We start from the raw sequence: 20,434 nt of genomic DNA, 5'->3' as shown, positions 1-20,434 counted from the left end.
GTTTTACAGAAGGGGACAGGTGAAGTCCTATTATCATGTATGAAAACATTCAGAACAATAACATTATGCAAACTTGACATAATAATCTTGTAATGTTACACCACTGAGTGCCAAATCCAGGCTTTCAGAGTAGAAGTCAGGGCAGCAAACTAACTGAGTCAGTGATGAGGTAAAAGGTCACTGTGCTAGAGGCCACTTCTGTGGCCTCAGCCTAGATTGACACGAAGAGTGAAGGTGACCCCGCTCACACTCGGGATTAAAAGTCTCCAGCGACCACATGTGAGCATGTGTGAGGGGGGTCACCTACACCTTCATGTCCATAGTGGTGGGCTGGGGTGTCAGGTACTGGCTGCAGAAGTGGCCTCTGGCACGATGACCATTTAGCTCATTGGTAGCTTAATTGGTTTGCTACCCTGATTTCTACTCAGAAGGCCCAGGGTCAATCCCCATCACTAAAAGGTGTTACAGTATAGGATTATTTCACTGTGTTATTGCAGTTTCTTTAATGGACATAATAAGTTTGTATGAGTCAACTGAAATCAGTGATCCCAATATGTTAGTTTACAAAAACATTTTCACAAATAAAACTGAACTCACCCTTTGTAAGCCTGGATGAGTGGCAATACGAACTATCCGAGCACCCGACAGTTGAGGAAAATCATAATTCTGAAACTGGTTGCTGATGGTCCAAGGGATGAGGTCTCCTGCCGGCTTCTCCCCTTGGGTCAGCGCAGACATGACTGACGACCTGGAGATCTTTCCCTCAAAGGCCACCTGTAACAGTGTACATTGCTAAGAAGTATATTGTTACAAGTCTGAATAAACAATCATACCACCTTTGTTTCTCATTAGCCCACATAAGGTTCGATTTCATGTGTGCGGCTGGGGTGTCAAGATGGTGTGGCTAGCTCCCTGGAGTAAAAAATATTGTTATCTGGATTTCTGTGTTAGCTTTTTTTAATTCTGATATTTTCTGTGGTATCAAAGAGGTGAAATCTGTGTTGGTGGAGGGCCAACATGATTGTATACTATAAGCCCTTACTCTTGATCTGCTAACTCTTTGAACTTAACTTCCATTGAGGAATTAGTGTGATATGACTCACTGCAATGTATGACTAATGGCTAAGCTGCTTGTGGACAACTGAACTGATAACTGTACCTGCATGACCACAAATACTGGAGGCAGTGTGTCTCCCTTTGTCTGGTCCTGTGGAGGCAGCAAGACAAAGAGGTGGTGGGCCGGGGCGTCAGAGAGAGTCTGGAGGTCATCTGGGGTGTTCCGATAGTGAGAGGACACCAGCAAGCCCATCACCTGGGCCAAGAACCTTTCTGATACCTGGAAAAAACTGAAAGTTAATAACAGCAACTTTTTATTTATTTAAATACACACAAGAGTAAAGAGCTAGACTGATATATAAAAGGTAATAAAGGTAAAGTTGGGAGCATACAATGAAGCTGAGCATGGTGGTGGAAGTCACTTATGTCCCTTTGACCTTTGGCATCTCAAGCAATATTGTTTTTAGTGATCAGCTTTCCAATAGAGTAATATTAGTCTTTCTACTTCCTTAAAACATATACTACTTCTCTCTATACTTTGGGAGAGCTACATAAACTCTTCCACCACTTTAAGAACCTCATTTTTTTACCGAGTATTACATTACATTCATCACCCAAATTTCTGTTCCCTTTACCAAACGCACTCACAGCAGGTCTTCACGGTAGCAACATTGTCACCTGAAATCTCATTGGTTATGATGCTACCAGTGTAAAGGAAAAAGAAAAACTTGCCTTGTGGTAGCCAAACAAGGTGTCTCGGTTGACATAGAAGAGTTGGCATTCACTGGGAGGAGTTACCACAGGAGGCAACGGAGGTAGAGAAGCCTCGAGGCACAGCAACTGGTGCAGCCAAGCCTCCACTGGGTCACCAGTTTTGTACCTGATGGACTCCTCCAGAGTGACCTACAAAGAGGAGGTTTGACATCAGACAATGAACACACCCTTACCCATTAATGATACAAAACCTGCACACAATACTTACCTCATGCAGGACTCGTCCTAATTCAGATGCGTTCATTGTCTTGTCTGTGCTGTTGTTCTCCCCAACTTTTTCCTTTGTCTGATTTCTGAGCTGGTCAATCAGCTTGAGAGAAAGGGACCTTCCAGTGCCCTCATACCCAGACACAGTGGAGGACAAGAACACAAGGTATGGGCCGAGGAGCTGCCGGACCAAGGGCAGAGGAATGGCAGCAGCTTCATCTATCACCACCAACTCGGCTTGACCCAGGCAGCTGCTCTCACCAGCAGCTATATACTGAAAGTACATATACAAGGTAAAGGAATTTTTTTTATATAGAGCTGTGACATTTTAGTGGATAATCAAGAGAGAGGATAGGGTTAGTTTTTCTAATTAATTTTTTAAACCAATAAAAATTAATGCATGACTACATATTTTACAGATAAAATAATCTAGCTAAATCAGTAACACCCCCCAGCCACACACCCACCTGTATGACTTGCTGCCTCTCTCTCGTCACCACAATCCTCATGACACACTTGTTGAACTGTTGGTCAGCTGATCGCAGGACCTGGTAGTTGAGGTGCTCCTCATAGCCCATCGTGTTCAGTCCCTTTAGCACAAACTCAAACAAGGTGTTCAAGTTCTCAGGACTCGGTGAAGTGACGAAGATGTTGGAATAGCCAAACGCTACTGCACCAGCTAGTGAGAGAAATTCTATATGAACTAGATTGGTAGGCGAGTTAGCTATGAAATAAGGGAAGCAGAAGAGTGGATGAAACAACTATTTTTCAAATTTACAAAGGAAATGGGAGTAGGACTGAATAAGGTAACTCCAAAGAACCAACTTATTGAGAGAACCATCAAAGACTCGTGTTTATGGCAGAGATGACGGATAAATAGATCAAAACTAGTAAGATTATTATTTCCCCCTATTATATGCACGGAAGTAAGGTGCTGTTGAAGAGGAAAAAATACAGCCATGGTCAATGACAACACACAGTAACAAAAGGCACAATGAACCAAGACTACAAACCTATGGCCAGTCCAAGCGCTGCAGACTTGCCTCTTCCCCGACCGGCGGTGAGAGTGACCGTGGTGCGCAGCGTCTTCTCCGTGATGGCCAACACAAACTGGAGGACTGCCTTGGCCTGGAAAGGGAATCAAGTTCACATACTCAGTCCCTGTTTTAATCTGAGGGAACCTTATACATGATGTGATGCCTGACATTTAGATTATCAATAATAAAGGAAACAAACATTGTTACATAAAGTGACATAGCTTCAACATGTCTCAAGTTAGGTAGGCTTTGGAAAACAATTCTTTGCATGTGGTGTGAAGTATGAGTAATATTTTGAAGTATTTACTGTACTAAATAATTAAGAATGAAGCTCCAAACAAATTATCACAGCTACTCAATGAGGCAGAAGATGATAGAGCAGAAGAAAATACAAATTAACTATGATCAAAACAGATACACCATTGGATATTTGGAAAAAGGCACCTATGAACAGTGACAATAAGCTAACAATTGAAAACAAAAGTGCAAAAACATGAAATATGAGTTTGCAGAACTTATCAAAATATAAAACTTACCAACAACATGAAAATTAGTGACATCTATAAATTTAACACGGACAAGGTCTAAGAAACCGAAGCCTGGTATAAGCATTAAAATAAACAAAGAGGAGGCTGGGCATTGTTAAGTCAATAATGTGGATGTATGTACGTAGTGCAGAGGAAGTACATGTGATGACAATACTTAACAGCTTACCTGATCTAATGTTTTACAGAGATCAACCAAAAGTCCAATTGGAGGATTGTCTTTTAACGATTCTTTCAGGTCCTTCAACTCCTGGTCTTGGGGCGACAAAGGGCTGCTGGTGGATGGTGGAGCCACTGGCTGGAGGTCCCTCAGATGGGTGGAGATGGGAAGGACACGCAGGTGGTCATCCATCACTACACAGGCAGGACAGGATGCCAGGGACAGAATAAACCTAGGAGAAAAAAACTACAGGGTGAGCGAGTATTGGAGAGAGTTGGAAGTAGCAGGAGTGAGTGTGATGAGAGGGAGTGCTAGAACAGGGAGAGATGGAGACACTTCTGCTGTGGCCACCCCTTAGAGGGAAGTGGTGTAACTTGGATGAATTTCACTCCAGGGAAAGTATAATGGTGACAAAATTTCAGCTACATGGAAAACCCTCCTCGACAATCAGTTTCACCATTTATATGCATATACAACCTTCATTGATCCTCACCCATCCCTCCTCACCCTCCTCCCATCCAAGCCTCCTAATAGTACCTTCTCCTTCACCTTCAAATGTCCTTCTTTCTTGACTCGTATACTCTCTGTTTTACTCCTCCGTGCTCCCTACGGTCACCACAGCAGAAGTTTTTATTGTTTCTGGTTCATTTATCATTGTGTTTTTTTTATTTTTATTACAGCAAGGGTGCCTCCCTTGCTGTAATAAAAAAAGGGAAAAAAAAAAAAAAAAAAAAAAAAAGCAATAAAAGCCTGCAAAACACTGCTTTGGCAAAAGAAAAAAAGAACGAGGGGCCAAAAGAGAGTGCAGTTTAGATAAGCGTGACCCAAGGATACCAGGACACCTCTCTTCCCAAAACTGACCTCTCTCTCGGCAGCCACTCTCAACTCTTTTTATAGAAGTGATTTATGTTTTTTTTTCATTATTTTTTTTTGCCTTTGAGCTGTTTCCTAAAAAAAAAAAATAAATAAATAAATAAAAAATAAATAAATAAGTAAAAAAAAAAAAAAAAAAAATAAATAAATAAAATAGTGACGGCAGTGTACCTTTCGTTGAACCTCGGCACCACGTACTGATGAGCCTCTGTGCGGTAGCGGGCGTGCACATCCATGCTGAGGGTGTACAGCTGGCGCAGGGAGGTGAGGCTCTGCAGCAGCAACACTATGAGTCCTCCGCCTTCCACCGTCTCCATCGTTCGGCACAGGATGTTGGGTGTCAAAGCCTCAAAGTCCTGTGGCAATGGATTTTTTTTTTACAGCAAGGAAGGCATCTCAGGCCAATAAACAAAACCAGCAACAAAAAATCCCACTAAAGCCCCGTTCACACTATGTCAACTCTGGGCCACGACTGCTCAGCGACTTTTAGGTCCCTTTCACACTGTGCCAACTCAGCATCAGGTGATCGTTTCTTGACCTCTTTCTGACCATGTGCGACCTTTTCACATCAACATTTCACACCCAAGACCTCGTGTAACCTGAGTAGCTGGGTTGTCGTGGCCCAGAGTCGGGACAGTGTGAACGGGGCCTAAGACGCTGCCCCAAGAAAAGAAAACAGTATGAGAGGTCATAAGAGAGGTCAGTTTCAGGTGGAGAGGTGTCTTGATACTCTCCTTTTGAAAGAGATCAAGTCATTGGCAGGGGGTAATACAGACAAAAAAAGTCTGTTCTGAAGTTTACCAGTGGAAGGGATGAAGAATGAAGATGCTGGTTAACTTTTGCATAAAGGATTTGGACAGAATAGGGATGAGCAAGAGTAGAAAGTCATGTATTAATTCTTTTTTTTTTCAGAGGTACCTATTTAGAGCTAAGTCTGGGCTCATATCCCCCACTGGTACTTGTTTGAAATGGTTACTTTCATGGTAGAGAGGACAGTGAGGTAAAAAACATACCCTTGTTGCATTAAAATCACAGGACAGCAACAGACAATTAATGCGCTAAAGTCAGAAAGTCAAGAAGTGCCACAAATTGAAAAAAAAAAAAAAAAAAAAAAAAAAAAAGTCATGCAAAGTTTTAGTGCTCAAAATGCCATGGCATCGGAACCAACCATATAATTTTTATGAATCATGCATACAAATGTATATGACCGTCTTGGCTGACTGCACTGACTGAAACCACTAGAAGTGATTATAATTTTATCACCATGTTGAATTAAGAACCGATGAATGTAACTGTGGTGGTGCTTATCGACTTTCTAAACCAATTGCTTCTGGCACTCACCTGCAGCACACACATCTTGTAAGTATTGCCCAAAATCTTGTGAGTCTCTTTGTAGAAGCAGTACCTGATGTCAGTCATGGATACAAACATTTCAAAGGGGTCATCCTCATTAATCTCTGCCTGTCCAGACCTGATTTTAGCCTTGAGCTGCTTCATTCTCTTTCTTCGGTGAGAGGAGAAAGTCAGCTCCTTCTTGTAACACCACAGAACACTGGCTTGCTTAAGACTGGATTTTGACAGCATGTGGTGTAAGTACACAACCTTAAGGAGGAAAACAAATAAATTTCATTAAATGCATACCCCCTTACATACAAAATTAGTGTTTTCATGCATAACAGCCTGTCATATTTTGCATATATTTGGTGCCAAGAAATGTTTGTGAAATAATATCTGAAAATGAAAGTAAAAACTAACAGTAATAATGAAACTGGCAGGTTGGACTAACTTTAAAACAAAATCTAATTATATTTACTTAACCTAACAAAATCAAAACAAACACTATAGGTCTTGACTCAGAAAATTCATATAGGATGTGCTTCCTTACTAATGAGACTTTTCATACAACAAAGTGAGGTCATTCTGTTGATTTATACCATAAGGCGCTGTAATAGACCTGACCATAGACTGTAGCCATATCCGTGGGCAATGGTCATAAAGAAAGAATAGCATTACAAGCTATCAGAAAAGTGTTAAACTCCGCAGTGTGACAGGTATAAAAACAGATAAATACCAAAACATCTAGGGTGAACAATTGTTTTATATTCCACCCAGAAATGAGAGACCTACCTGATCTCTGCTCTTGTCCCCAACCAGCGCCACGAGGGTCCTGTGGCCCAGTAACATTCCATTTTCAATTAGGATGCGAATTCGATTGTCTATTTTCTTCTTCACCATTTTGCTCTGTTAAGTCAGATGGAAACTAGATCTGGAAAAAAAAAATGCATGAGTTTAGTATTATCAAAGAAGGCAATTGTTTAAGTTATGCAACTACATAAACTGAGCCTGATAAATGTCTAGTTTAGCTCTGCCACCTCAAAATACCATATACACCTTCATATTATGATTAAAGGGCAAAAACACATGCCTTGAAAGTCTTAAACCAAGGCACATGTCTAGAACTAACCTAACCTGTGTCCTACCAGACAGACCACACCAGCATTGCTGAAGAGCAGAACACAGTTGGGGCATTGGCTGCTCTCCATGGTGCAAGGGGATAGGCCCTGACCCTCACTGCCCCTGGAAGTGTCAGACAGTAATGTGTGCTCTCTTTGGAAAGTTTTCACACCAATAAAATTGTGGAAAACTTCTAATTGTGAAAAATTACCTTGTATCAAACACTTAGGACCTAAAACAAAGCTTTACTGTGGTGCCTTTACTGACATATCATGGAAAGATAAGTGTGGTTAAATTGGTCCTCAAGACAGGTCAAGAGTTTGGAGCTTAAAGAAGAAACTGATGTCTCACAACCTCCCATGAGTTTGTACCATGTATGCTGGACATACTAATGAAGGTGCTTGGGGCCCTGACACACGAGCCAGTTTTCAGTGGACTGCGGCTGCCACTTTTTGTGGCAAGAAATTAAATCATGTTTCCATGAGAGGCTGCACACAAGCTTTTCTTTAACAGCAGCCACAAGGAAATGGTTGCTTAGTCCATTTTCCCTGCTAAGCCACTGTGGCTCTCCATGGGTGGATCCCGTTGGTCTTTACTAAAAGCTGTGGACAAGAGACACGGATTAAAAGGAGAAAATAACACGAGAACACTGACCGCAGTGGCTGGCAACCTGATGACAAGTTGGCTGCTACTGCCCTCAGCGTTCTGTTATTTTCTCTCCTTGCAATCCGTGTCTCTTCTACACAGCTATAGTGAAACCAAATTGTCGAGTCCGTTTGGGCGGAGACTCACGCGGGCCCATTCTCCCCTCTGCTCTGCCACACAGTCCCAACACCTATCTCTTCCTCTCATATGTAAGGTAAAGGTAACATATGATAGGAAAAAATAGGTGTTGGGACTGTGTGGCAGAGCAGAGGGGAGAAATGGACCTGCGGGAGCCTCCGCTCAAACGGACTCGACAATTTGGTTGGACTATAGTAGTCTGTATAATGACTTAACAGGAAACTTGTTCAGTTTATTTCTGCACCTCATCATGCCAAAAAAGGATGATGTTTATGCAAAAAAAAACAATCTTTCGGTATTAACGGAAGAGTGCGGTGTGGTTTGTTGGCTCCAGAGCCCCGTTGGGATGTGTAAACGTCACCTATGGCTGAATATCGGGTGCACTCAACACTCCTTTTCTTTTATGGATGAGCACGGCAATGACGCGCTGCTTTCTTGATAGCCATGATGGAACTGCCTGTGGTGGCCGCGAAAAAGTGGCCGTGTGCAGGGCCCACCGCTCCGCCACCACCCCTCCAACCTTAACCCAAGTGTCCCACGGCCAGCCACCGTCCTCAGAAAAATAGTTCAAGTTCGGCGACACTTACGGATGGAAGAGAAATCACCCTGCCTGCAGCACGACCCTGGCGCCTGTCCCTGGAGGCGGTGGCCAACGCGAGAGGCAGTGCAGTGTGCGGGGCGAGGTAAACAAACACACGTGGATACAGATCATAGAGTCCCTTTATAGAGAGAGTCCCAACATAGGCGGCCCTGTGTATAAGGCTGCTGGGCGCCATTTTTGGCCCTTCGAGCACCGCGCCGACTTTGAACTGAGGCAATAAAAACAATCTTAACTATTTTGGAAGCGGAATCGGCTGTTTTTTAATATAACAATGTCTTGCTGCCTAGCCTTCGGCTGTAGCAACATGCCACAGAGGGGTTGTTTTTTGTATCATGGACTCTGTGCCTTAAATATATTTCTTGTGTCATTTATTATAATACGTGCCTAGATATTTCAGCTTATCCCTAACCTGTATCCCTGCGGTTTGTCTTTCATATTAAATATCATAATGTTACTTTTTTGTTTATTTATTTCTAGTCCGCATTCCCTGATCCTGTTGCCACCACCTGCTCAATTACTGCATCTGCATCTTCTTCACTCCCCGCTAACAGCATTCCATCATTAGCAAAATACAGAGATGTTATATTGAAGGCCTCATCTTTAATTAAATCCCTTGTCCAATTCTTCTAACTTCTTAATGACTTTGTATGTAACTAACTTGAACAAAGTATAGTTGACCCTGTACAGCCCTGCCTTATCCCACTGCTTACTGGTATCTCAAGGTCTTCCCCCTCATCCATCTTCACAAGACAAATCATTCTGGATAAACCCTTGCTATTGTTACTAAACAGAAATAGTAGGTATCCAATTATTTGTTCCAGATAACCACAGGCAGGTATCTGTTTGTAAGTGGACATTACCTATTTAGATCCACAATGGGTGCAAGCTTATACCCGATAAGGCTTTGGTAAATGTATTTCCATAGATAGTTTTACGAGTGTGGTAGTACGACAAAGCTTCCGCAACATGATTAAAGACGTAAATCATTCTAGATCAACCTGCGATATTGTTAGGTAACCAATTACTTGTTCCAGGTAATACTCAGAGAAAAGATGCAACAGAGAAAAGATGCACAAACCAGTGGTGAATACATACTAACCTTCAGCTAGCAGACCACAGGCAGCTATCCATTTGTAAGTGGACCTGTTATTACCTATTCAGATCCACAAAAGGGCATAAAGGGAAAATAGAAAAAAAAAGACCCAAACAGTCCCCTCCAGGTGTAGACACATGAAAAAAAGGCAAAAAAATTCAATACCTATGAATTAACCACAAAAGAGAGAGAGAGAGAGAGAGAGAGAGAGAGAGAGAGAGAGAGAGAGAGAGAGAGAGAGAGAGAGAGAGAGAGAGAGAGAGAGAGAGAGAGAGAGAGAGAGAGAGAGAGAGAGAGAGAGAAAAGCGAGAGAAAAAAAGGATATGAGGAAAATGAAGCGGAGATATGATACCAAAACGGAGGTATATTATCATCACAGACAGAGAAGATATGAGTCCGCCGAGGGGGAGGGCTCGGGGACACTTGGGTTAAAGTTCAAGGGATGGTGGCGGCGCAGTGGGACAAGCCAGTAACGGGCCGTGAGTGAAGGAAGCGCAGAGGGCGTGGAGGGAAGCTGGAGGGCGTGGGGTGCGTCGAGTGGTCAGTAGGGTTTCGTCAGCGTGTGGGCTCAGACCCGAGGGAGGAGCAGGACCACAGCCGCCGCTCAGTGCACCGCCTAGTCGCGCGTCGCCCGCCACCACCGTCTCCTCAACTTGTAGGACACACACACTGTTATTCAGCCGAGCCGCGTGCGTGCTACCCTCTCCGCGTCCTGCCTCCCGCTCTTCGATGATTATAGTTTGAGCCCCACAACACGCATGCACCGAAGAGTAACGTAACTACTTACAAATTAGCTGCACACACACACACACACACACACACACACACACACACACACACACAAACACACACACAGAGTAGCTACATAAAAATAATAGTTTGTTCGCATCAATGTTTTCGCTTTGAAATTATACAGAGTCCCGCGGTGTAGCGCAAACAAGCCACTGTTACTTGTAGACGATACACCGCCGCGCCTCAAGTTGACGACCCCGGTGAAGCTTAGCAGGTAAGTGGTGTTGGGGGAGTGTCTTTTTTTTACATCAAGGGAGGTAGCTTAAGGGCAGGAAGCGAAAACAGGAACAAAAAGGTTCGTTAGACACTGCTACAACAAAAGAAAGCAGACTGAGAGGCCAAAAGGGAGATCAATTTCGGGTGAAGAGGTGTCTTGACCGCAAAGTAATATCGGTTTAGTGTTTAGGAATATCATGAGCTGGAGTCTGGGTAGATAACTATGGCTATATACCTTTATACTTGTGTTTGTAAAGGGGGAAGAGGGTCGTGGTGTGTGAGGTTCTATTCGTGCCCAAAGATCGGTCATATCATCTCAATAATCTCATTCCGGGAGGGTGGTGGCTGGCGATCACGAGTCAGGACGTGATCAGACCATGGGTGAATGAACGACGGTGGGTGATTAACACACACACACACACACACACACACACACACACACACACACACACACACACACACACACACACACACACACACACACACACACACACACACACACACACACACACACACACTTACTAATTAACAAACTAATTAAGATCAAGGTTGATTCTTTTAAAAGCACGGAGCGGGACCAAGACCATTAGTTATTTAGGAGGACCGGGCGCCCAACTTTGCTTGTTTTACGCGCGGGTTGACGTTGGAGACATTAACGAAGAGAGCGGCTTTCTCTTCTTCGTTATTTTTTTTCTTACAGCAAGGGAGACAGCTCAAGGTCACTAAAAAACAGCGGCAAAAAAAAAGTAAAAAAAAGCCCGTCAAACGTTCCTCCAACAAGCAAGAGCAGTGAACATTTTTTCCCTTCCTTTATCCCCCAAGTTGATTACAATGTTCAGTGTCCTTCCAGACGAGCTTGTTTCGCTTGTTGACCGTGATAAGTTTAAGGTGAGAGTCAACACCCACTTGTTAACTCATGAGACATTGTTTTTGTCCCCTTCCCTCATTTCTTTATATTTTCTTACTTTACTGTCATTGTCTCTTTTGTTTTCATATCTATATCTGCTCATCGAGGGAAGGCTGTTTGGGTCTATCTATCTATCTATCTATCTATCTATCTATCTGTCTGTCTGTCTGTCTGTCTGTCTGTCTGTCTGTCTATCTATCTATCTATCTATCTGTCTATCTATCTATCTATGTATGTATCTATCTATCTATCTATCTATCTATCTATCTACCTATCTATCTATCATTTTATCAATCTGCCTATTTATCTGTCTATCTATTTACCTTTGCATGTATGTATGTATGTATGTATGTATGTATGTATGTATGTATGTATGTATGTGTGTATCTCTGTATCTATTTATCTATTAATCTACCAATAATAATAATAATAATAATAATAATAATAATAATAATAATAATAATAATAATAATAATAATAATAATAATAATAATAATAATAATGACAACAACAACAACAACAACAACAACATAACGAACCTTACTCCATTTCGTATATCTTCAAGTACACGGCCGTTAAGTCCAGAATCAAGGACCGTGACTCTTATACGTACAAGAGCGAGTATTATTATAGTCTTCATCTCCGTGACGGGCCCGTGAGGCGGAAGGGAGCACCTCAGTGAGCAGGAAAAGTGGGACAAAATAGTGTGAGCAATAAATACGAGGAGAAGAGGGCTGTGTAGGGCTGTGGAAAAGTCATTTATCAGAATAAGAGAGGAGGGTAGCTCAGGAAATACGAGAGAGGAGAGGGGAGATGAAACGGAAGAGAGGAGAGAAAGGGGAAAAGGGAAGAGAAAGAGTGAGGGGCCGGAGATATATTTTTGTATCAGAGAGGCGGGCAATATCATGAACGTCCCTCCTTCCTTTCCTTCTCGCTCATCGGCCTGGCTGGCTCCTCCTCGCGATATATATATTTCCCGAGGCAGGGCAGGGCGGCACGGCGGGCGACACATGCGAAGATTTCTCCAACTTCTGGCATCAAGGAAAGGAGGGAGGGAGGAGGAGGTAGCTGGCCAACACACAAACACATCAGAGCTGGGCATCGCTTACGAAATTGAACCTCCGCTATCACAAATCCGCTAACTTATTCCATAACTTTCGCAATCGCAATTCCGCAAATTTCGAGATTTAGTTTAAATCGCAATCACAAATCTGCTGTCGCAAATAGCTGCACAACATTTCCAGTCTCTCGCCACAAAACTTGACACCGCAAATGCAAACCGCAAACAAAAATTATATCATCAATAGTTCTCGAATCTCTTTTCACTCTATTTGTGATGTAATGCTGTAACTGGGCATTGATGATACATACACTACTGCTACTTCAAGTTTGGACGATTTGTAATCATACTAATTAATTTGTAATAATCTGATAAGCATCTATTTTAAACTTATTTTTAATGAGGAGGACCAAAGGAAGTTCATCAGTGTGAATGTCACAACAAAATACTTATCATGATGTTTATAATAAGATCCCCTGAGAGGTTTATGTGAATATGCATTTTATAAAAAAGTGGAAAAGGCAACAACTAAAAAAGTTTTGAAGTTAATCAGTTTTTATTTTAATATTTGAAGTATCTATCAGATTGAGGCTGTCCGGGCTGAACCGGGCTGGCTCCTCCACGTGTTAGCGGAAGTAATGCCGCAAACGCTAATCCGCAAATGAAATGGAACTCCCGCTATTGCGGATTTGCGGACTAATTAGCGGAAGTGCCCAGCACTGATATACACACACACAAAGAAAAAAAAGAAATAAAATAAGTAGGTATATATATATGAAGAAATGACTCTCAACCCGAAATTGACCTCTCTTTTGGCCTCTCGTTCTTTTATCTTTTACCAGAGCAGCGTTTAGTGAGATTTTGTTGTTGTTGTTTTTGTTTTATTTCCCTTAATTAGCCTCCCTTGCCGTAAAAAAATAAGTAATCAGGGAGGAGGCAGCAGGCCCAACACATACGCACAAAAAAACAAACAAACATATAATTAAAAGACGAAACAAATAAATATAAATAAATAAATGAAAAAAAAAATATACAGAAAACAATATGGACACAACGTTTATTCTGTCTAAGGTCGCTAATTGCTGTTGCTATGTGGACATTGTCGCTGAATAAACAAAAGCTTTCAATAACTCGCGTCTTCCATTGTTTTCTCTGCTCCGTCTCGTTCACATCTGTCTCACGCGCCTGTGTTCCCTTTCTCACCCCGAGGTATACAATATGACGAGCGTATGAAGGGGTACCAGTCCTCGGGCACAGATTGAAGCTACATGTATCTAGGCTTGAAGGATGATGGGAGGAGACGGGATACATCCTACACCCAGTTACTCGTTTTCTCACAAGGATACAAAACGATGAAGTATTGTACGAAAGGTTAGTCGGTTTACGCACGGCCATATTCGTAACACAGTGGTTCTTAACTTATTTCTAATGCTCGTACCCTTCGAGAGCTAATGAATTTGTCTCGTACCCCCGACCAGGAAAAAGTATAATTAAGACGGTAGTTAACATATAATACAAGTTATTGCAGTTTGATGTAAAACCGTTGGAGTCAAGGTGGTTAGGCCAATTGTTGAGACAAAATAATCATAAATAATTCCAGCCCCCCTATAAATATGATATTGAATTACTGGTCAGCATGTCTCGTACCCCAGGTGTAAGGTTTCGCCCCCCCCCCCCCCCCCAGGGTTAAGAACCACTGTCTTAAAACATTTGGGCGTTCAAGCACACGTATTTGCCAAGGCTTCCGTAAGAGTTGTGAGCATTTCCATGGGTAGTTTTAAGACTCTGGTGGTAGTTTCATAAGGCTAGTGGATCATGAACGTTAAAAAAAACACTCAGTAGAACCCGAGTCATCTCCTGTACTCGGACTTGGGAAATAGCCGATGTGAGGCGAAGCGTCTGGGAATACCGACCAATATTACACGATAGCTCTCAAAACAAGTCACGCATCATTTATCTTTCGTGTCCATTAATCTATCTAACTTAAACATCCCCGTAAGTTGCTTCATTTATCCACAAACCTCTTTTTTCAACTCGTTCTTGCCTATCTCTTTTAATTTAACATCCGTCTAAGTTGCTTCATTTATCCACAAACCTCTTTTTTTTAACCCGTTCTTGCCTATCTCTTTTAATTTAATATCTGTCTAAGTTGCTTCATTTATCCACAAACCTCTTTTTTTAACTCGTTCTTGCCTATCTCTTTTAATTTAATATCTGTCTAAGTTGCTTCATTCATCCACAAACCTCTTTTTTCAACTCGTTCTTGCCTATCTCTTTTAATTTAACATCCTCCTGAGTTGCTTCATTCATCCACTAACCTATATTTTTGACTCGTTCTTGCCTTTAACATCCGCCTAAGTTGCTTCATTCATCCACTAACCTTTCTTTTTTAACCTGTTCTTGCCCATCTCCTTCCTAAAATTGACTGCGTCCATCCTCTGCTCTTCATTCATCCACTAACCTATTTTTTCAACTCGTTCTTGCCCATCTCCTTCCTCAAGCTGATTGGATCCAACTTGTATCCATCGCCGGGGTCTCAATCATCTCCTTCCGAATATAAGAGCATTAGCGTCATCCCCTCTTTTGATCCCCTGAACCCAATTCGGTCGAGATAAAGGGATATGTTAGGGAGAGACAGGCAAAGAGGTACGACTCGGACGCTGGAATCTGTCTTTCTCGGGTTAAGTTAAAGGGCGAAGGGTTAAAAATTGCTTAGGAGACGGAGATTAGCATAGTGGATAGTATAATAGGGAAGTATGACGCTATTCTTGAAGGGCGAGGCAAGGCAGTATGACTCGGAAGCTGGAATCTGTCTTTCTCGGGTTAGGTTAAGAGGGCAAGGGTTAAAAATTGCTTAGGAGACGGAGATTAGCATAGTGGATAGTATAATAGGGAAGTATGACGCTATTCTTGAAGGGCGAGGCAAGGAAGTATGACTCGGACGCTGGAATCTGTCTGTCTTGGGTTAAGGTGTAGAGAGGGGTTGAAAATTGCCTAGGAGACGGAGATTAACATAGTGGAAAGTACAGTATTTGGTGGTATGACGGTAGTTTTATGCTTTATTGATGTATTTACGATTTCAGAATGTCTTTAGGTTAGATTTCTGTTTGTTGTTGTGTGTGTCTAGAACTTCACTGGGTTATTAAAGCCAAACAACGTAATGCCTTTTGTTTTGGTATAGGAAAAACACTTATTGGTTTTATGGCGATATGAAAGAAATCCCCGGAAAATTACAGCCGATCCAAGTTCAAAGAAAAAGAAAAAGAGAGAGAGAGAGAGAGAGAGAGAGAGAGAGAGAGAGAGAGAGAGAGAGAGAGAGAGAGAGAGAGAGAGAGAGAGAGAGAGAGAGAGAGAGAGAGAGAGAGAGAGAGAGAGAGAGAGAGAGAGAGAGAGAGAGAGAGAGAGAGAGAGAGAGAGAGAGAGAGAGAGAGAGAGAGAGAGAGAGAGAGAGAGAGAGAGAGAGAGAGAGAGAGAAAACGAGAGAAAACGAGAACGAGCGAGAGAAAACGAGAGAGAACGAGAACAAGTGAGAACGAGAGAGAGAACAAGAACAAGAGCAAGAGAGAGCGAGAGAGAGTGAAAGAAAGACATCACTCACTCACTCAATAATTCATTACACGTCATATCCCTCCCCACCTTCCTTCCTTCCTCCATCCATCCCCAAACACTTGCAGACTCACTTCCGAAGACAGACAGACAAAGGGGGAAAAAAAAGGGACAGCCAATGGACCTGAAACCTAAGCATTCGACCCTAGCTGCCGCTGACAACTTCCTCCCGGCTTTTTCTCGTTCACTTTCCCGGCATTTTCCCGTCCACTTTTCCGGCTTTTTCCCGTCCACTGTTTAGAGTTTTGGGCCGAAAATCACGACACTTCCCTCCACTTTATCAGGGAACGGGAAAACTCAGGGAAAGAAGGAGGAGGAGGAGGAGTTGAAGAAGGAGAAGGAGGAGGAGGAGGAGAGTAGGAGGAGGAGTTTGTCTCATTAGCTAACGGAAGCGAAGGAGAGAGAGAGAGAGAGAGAGAGAGAGAGAGAGAGAGAGAGAGAGAGAGAGAGAGAGAGAGAGAGAGAGAGAGAGAGAGAGAGAGAGAGAGAGAGAGAGAGAGAGAGAGAGAGAGAGAGAGAGAGAGAGAGAGAGAGAGAGAGAGAGAGAGAGAGAGAGAGAGAGAGAGAGAGAGAGAGAAAACAAAAACTCGACAAACGAAAAGAAAAAAAGAGAAATAAGAAAATAAAACACAAACGCAAGAAACTAAAGAAAAAACAAAAGAGAAAAACTATAAGAAAAAGAAGAAAGTTTGGAAGAGGCGGAAAATAAGGAACGACAATAAAGGAGGAGAGGAGAGAAATAAAAAAAAGGAGGAGGAAAAAATAAAGAGAGCGAGAGAGAGGGAGGAAAGAGAGGAAGGAAGGAGGAAAAGAAGGAAGAACAAAGCACACTCACATTTATCTGGAGGACCATCACGGAGGAGGAGGAGGAGGAGGAGGAGGAGGAAAGACACAGAGGAAGGAAAAATCTGTCACCGAGGAGGAAAGAATTACTGAATGCTTAATAGAGAGACAGATAGATAGATAGATAGATAGATAGATAGATAGAGAGAGAGAGAGAGAGAGAGAGAGAGAGAGAGAGAGAGAGAGAGAGAGAGAGAGAGAGAGAGAGAGAGAGAGAGAGAGAGAGAGAGAGAGAGAGAGAGAGAGAGAGAGAGAGAGAGAGAGAGAGAGAGAGAGAGAGAGAGAGAGAGAGAGAGAGAGAGAGAGAGAGAGAGAGAGAACGAAAATGAGACAGCTAGAAAAAGACAGACGGACAGAGAAAGAGAGAGACACTGCGTAAAGGAATAAAAAAGGAACAATTGAAGTCGGAAAAAGAAGGTAATGGAGGAGATAGTAAAGAGCAAACACAGAGAGAGAGAGATGGAGGAAGAAAAAGAGAGAGAGAGAGAGAAAGCGAGCGGGCCAGAGCAAAGGACCAAAGGAAGGGAGAAGAACAAAGGGGAAAGGGCAAAGGGCAATGAGCAAGGGCAGGAACAGCTTGGGTCATATTCCTAAACATTTCGGAGCACACACACACACACACACACACACACACACACACACACACACACACACACACATTTGACAAGGGTTTCGCAGGAGTGATGGCAGACATTCGCAGAGGTAGTTGCATGACCCTTCAGGTAGTTTGATCGTCCATTCGTACCATGACCATTGAAAAACACTCATTAGAACGCGGTTGATCTTCTTGACGGCGATATTCTTAAACGTTTTGGAGCCAGAGCACAAGCACACACACACACACACACACACACACACACACACACACACACACACACACACACACACACACACACACACACACACACACACACACACACACAGACATTTGACAAAGCTCTCGTAGGAGTTGTGGTGGTGGGCATTTGCAGAGGAGGTAGTTTTGACCCATCTGGAAGTTTGATCATTCTGTTGTGCCACGTCCCCCTCCTCCTCCTCATCATCATCACCACCACCACCACCACCACCACCATCATCTCATCAGTTCATATCAGGCACCAAACACTTTCTCCACAATCTCACCATTATGAAAACTGAATATGAAAGCTAATGACGACTTTATGTGAGTGTGGGTGCGTGCGTGGGAGAGAGATTAAGCGTGTGTGTGTGTGTGTGTGTGAGACCGTGTTTGTATGTATGTATGTGTGTGTGTACGAGCGTCCAAGGGGTGGGAGGGAGGGGGGTGGGGGAGTGGACACACGCAACCTAGCCCCAAAATATGCTAAACATGTTTGCATTGAATTTATGGGCCTGGGTCTCGTGCGTGGCCGCTGCCCCGCGTCCTGAGCACACACTGAGCGGCCGAATAAAGGCGTCCGTCCCGCAGTCCGAATCCACCCAAATAGCCGAGGACTAAAGTGGGCCGTACACATTATCATACTCCGGAGGGCGCCGCGGAAAAAGACTCGAGGGGCGGAGATGAAAAAAGAGAGCAGGGAAAGGAAGGGAAGGAAGGAAGAAGGGAGGGAGGGTGGAGATACAACAAAACGGAGGGAAGAGAAAGGAAAGAGAATGGAAGGGAAGGAAGAAGGGAGGGCGAGTGGAAATACGAAAAAAAGAGCAGAGGAATACAGAGAAAAGGAAATAAAAATATGAAATGGATGGGAAGGAAAGAAGGAAGGAGAGTATGAAGAGACCAGGGGAGGAGAAAAAGGCAAGGGAAAGGGAAGGAAGGAAGGAAGGGCGGACAAACAACAAAAGAGAGAGAAAGAAAGGAAGAAGGTGGAACTAAAAGAAATGAATAGGGAAAGGAAGGAAGGAGGGCAGGAACAGAGGGAAGGTAAGGGAAGGGACTTGAAGGAAACAGAAGGAAGGAAGGAAGGAGAGCAAGAATAGGAGAGTAAGAGAAGGGGAGGAGAGAGGATGAGGCGAGAAGAATGACCATCGAAGGAGAGTGAGCAAGCGGAAGGAAAATAATGTGACGAAGTATATAGATTGACGTAGTGAATCATGTGAAAGGGGAAGGGAGATACGAAGGATTATAAAAGGATGGGAAGGGGAGAGAGAAAGAGAGAGAGAGAGAGAGAGAGAGAGAGAGAGAGAGAGAGAGAGAGAGAGAGAGAGAGAGAGAGAGAGAGAGAGAGAGAGAGAGAGAGAGAGAGAGAGAGAGAGAGAGAGAGAGAGAGAGAGAGAGAGAGAGAGAGAGAGAGAGAGAGAGAGAGAGAGAAAAAAAAAAAAAAAATAGACAGACTGACATAGCGCACTCAAAGGAAGAGAGAAGAAAGAAGGATTATTGAAGGATGTCAAGAAAGGAAAAAAGGAAGGAAGAGAAGAGAGGAGACGATAAAGCCCCCCAGTAAGACAAAGAATTCAAATTGACATAGTAAATTGAAGAGGATGTGGAAGAAGGACATGAGAAAGATTATATGAGAAGAAGAAGGAAAGAAGGAAAAACGAATGAGTGAGGAAAAAACGGGAGGAAAAGAAGAGAGGGAGGAAAAGAAAACAGGACGACAAACTATACATATTGACATAGTAAAATGAAGATAAAGATGAAGAAGGAAAAGAAAGATTATTTGAGAATGAGAAGGAAGGAAGGAAGGTTGCATGAGTGAGGAATGCATGAAGGAAAACGGAGGAGAAAGGGAAAAAATAAAATCACTAACAAGATAACCAGACGAAGAAGAGGAAGGGAAGGAGGGAAGGAAGAAGGGAGAGAGAGAGAGAAGCTGCATGAGTGAGAAATACATAAGAGGGAAACGGAGGGAGAAAGGAAAAATAAAAAAATGACTTACATGATAAACAGACGAATATGAGGGAGGGGAAACTTAAGTGAATTCAAGTGTCTGATTGAATGCCTCTGCAGAGTGAGTGATCGGACATATTTCTTAGGCGGAAAGGAAGGATCTGACCCCGTATTCCTGAGCGTCCTCGGCACCTCAGATCAGAGTTTGAAAAGCCTCTCGTAGAAGTTGCTGGGAATTTCATGGGGGGTGTTGTGATCAAGACTTCTGCGCTTTGAACGGAAAAATCACCCGTGGAAATCCTATTAATCTTCTCTGTGGGCTTGGAAAGTAGTCGTAATGGAGACCCGATACGTTTGAAAAGCCTCTTGTAGAAGTTGCTGGGGTTCTCATGGGGGGGTTTTGTGATCCTAGTGACAGTTCCGCATGACTTCTGCGCCTTGAACGGAAAAATCACCCATGGAAACCTAGTTAATCTTCTCTGTGGGCTTGGAAAATAGTTGTAATGGAAACCCGATACGTTTGAAAATGTGAACTTTAGTGTCATGGGGATTCTGGAATGCCTTGCAGAGAGAGGAGACGTAAATTAAATAAGCCTTTCTTTTCTTTTCTTTTCTTTTCTCTCGTTTTATCGTGTAGGCGGC

At 43.0% G+C, this 20,434-nt stretch overlaps 1 protein-coding gene across 5 annotated transcripts in view; it reads right to left on the bottom strand.

Moving 5' to 3' along the window:
* The window catches only part of LOC126998640 (RNA cytidine acetyltransferase-like), a 92,900-nt gene that overhangs the window by 4,543 nt on the left and 67,923 nt on the right, over positions 1 to 20,434 (bottom strand). Inside the window, exons 1-12 of one of the 5 annotated variants that reach the window (XM_050860584.1) lie at positions 8,477 to 8,614; positions 7,117 to 7,229; positions 6,780 to 6,918; positions 5,994 to 6,254; positions 4,824 to 5,008; positions 3,789 to 4,011; positions 3,051 to 3,165; positions 2,505 to 2,716; positions 2,039 to 2,311; positions 1,789 to 1,959; positions 1,160 to 1,336; positions 598 to 774 (exon numbers count right to left, since the gene is read on the bottom strand). In XM_050860584.1, coding sequence (XP_050716541.1) covers positions 598 to 774; positions 1,160 to 1,336; positions 1,789 to 1,959; positions 2,039 to 2,311; positions 2,505 to 2,716; positions 3,051 to 3,165; positions 3,789 to 4,011; positions 4,824 to 5,008; positions 5,994 to 6,254; positions 6,780 to 6,887 — 1,902 coding nt within the window. In that variant the 5' untranslated portion in view covers positions 6,888 to 6,918; positions 7,117 to 7,229; positions 8,477 to 8,614. Of the gene's footprint in view, positions 1 to 597; positions 775 to 1,159; positions 1,337 to 1,788; positions 1,960 to 2,038; positions 2,312 to 2,504; positions 2,717 to 3,050; positions 3,166 to 3,788; positions 4,012 to 4,823; positions 5,009 to 5,993; positions 6,255 to 6,779; positions 6,919 to 7,116; positions 7,230 to 8,476; positions 8,632 to 20,434 lie in introns of those variants that run through there. The other 4 variants (XM_050860586.1, XM_050860585.1, XM_050860583.1 and 1 more) reach the window with 4 other exon arrangements.

The sequence above is a fragment of the Eriocheir sinensis genome, chromosome 14 (assembly GCF_024679095.1).
Source record: "Eriocheir sinensis breed Jianghai 21 chromosome 14, ASM2467909v1, whole genome shotgun sequence".
Taxonomy (NCBI): domain Eukaryota; kingdom Metazoa; phylum Arthropoda; class Malacostraca; order Decapoda; family Varunidae; genus Eriocheir; species Eriocheir sinensis.
This window is presented reverse-complemented; position numbering and strand designations above follow the sequence as displayed.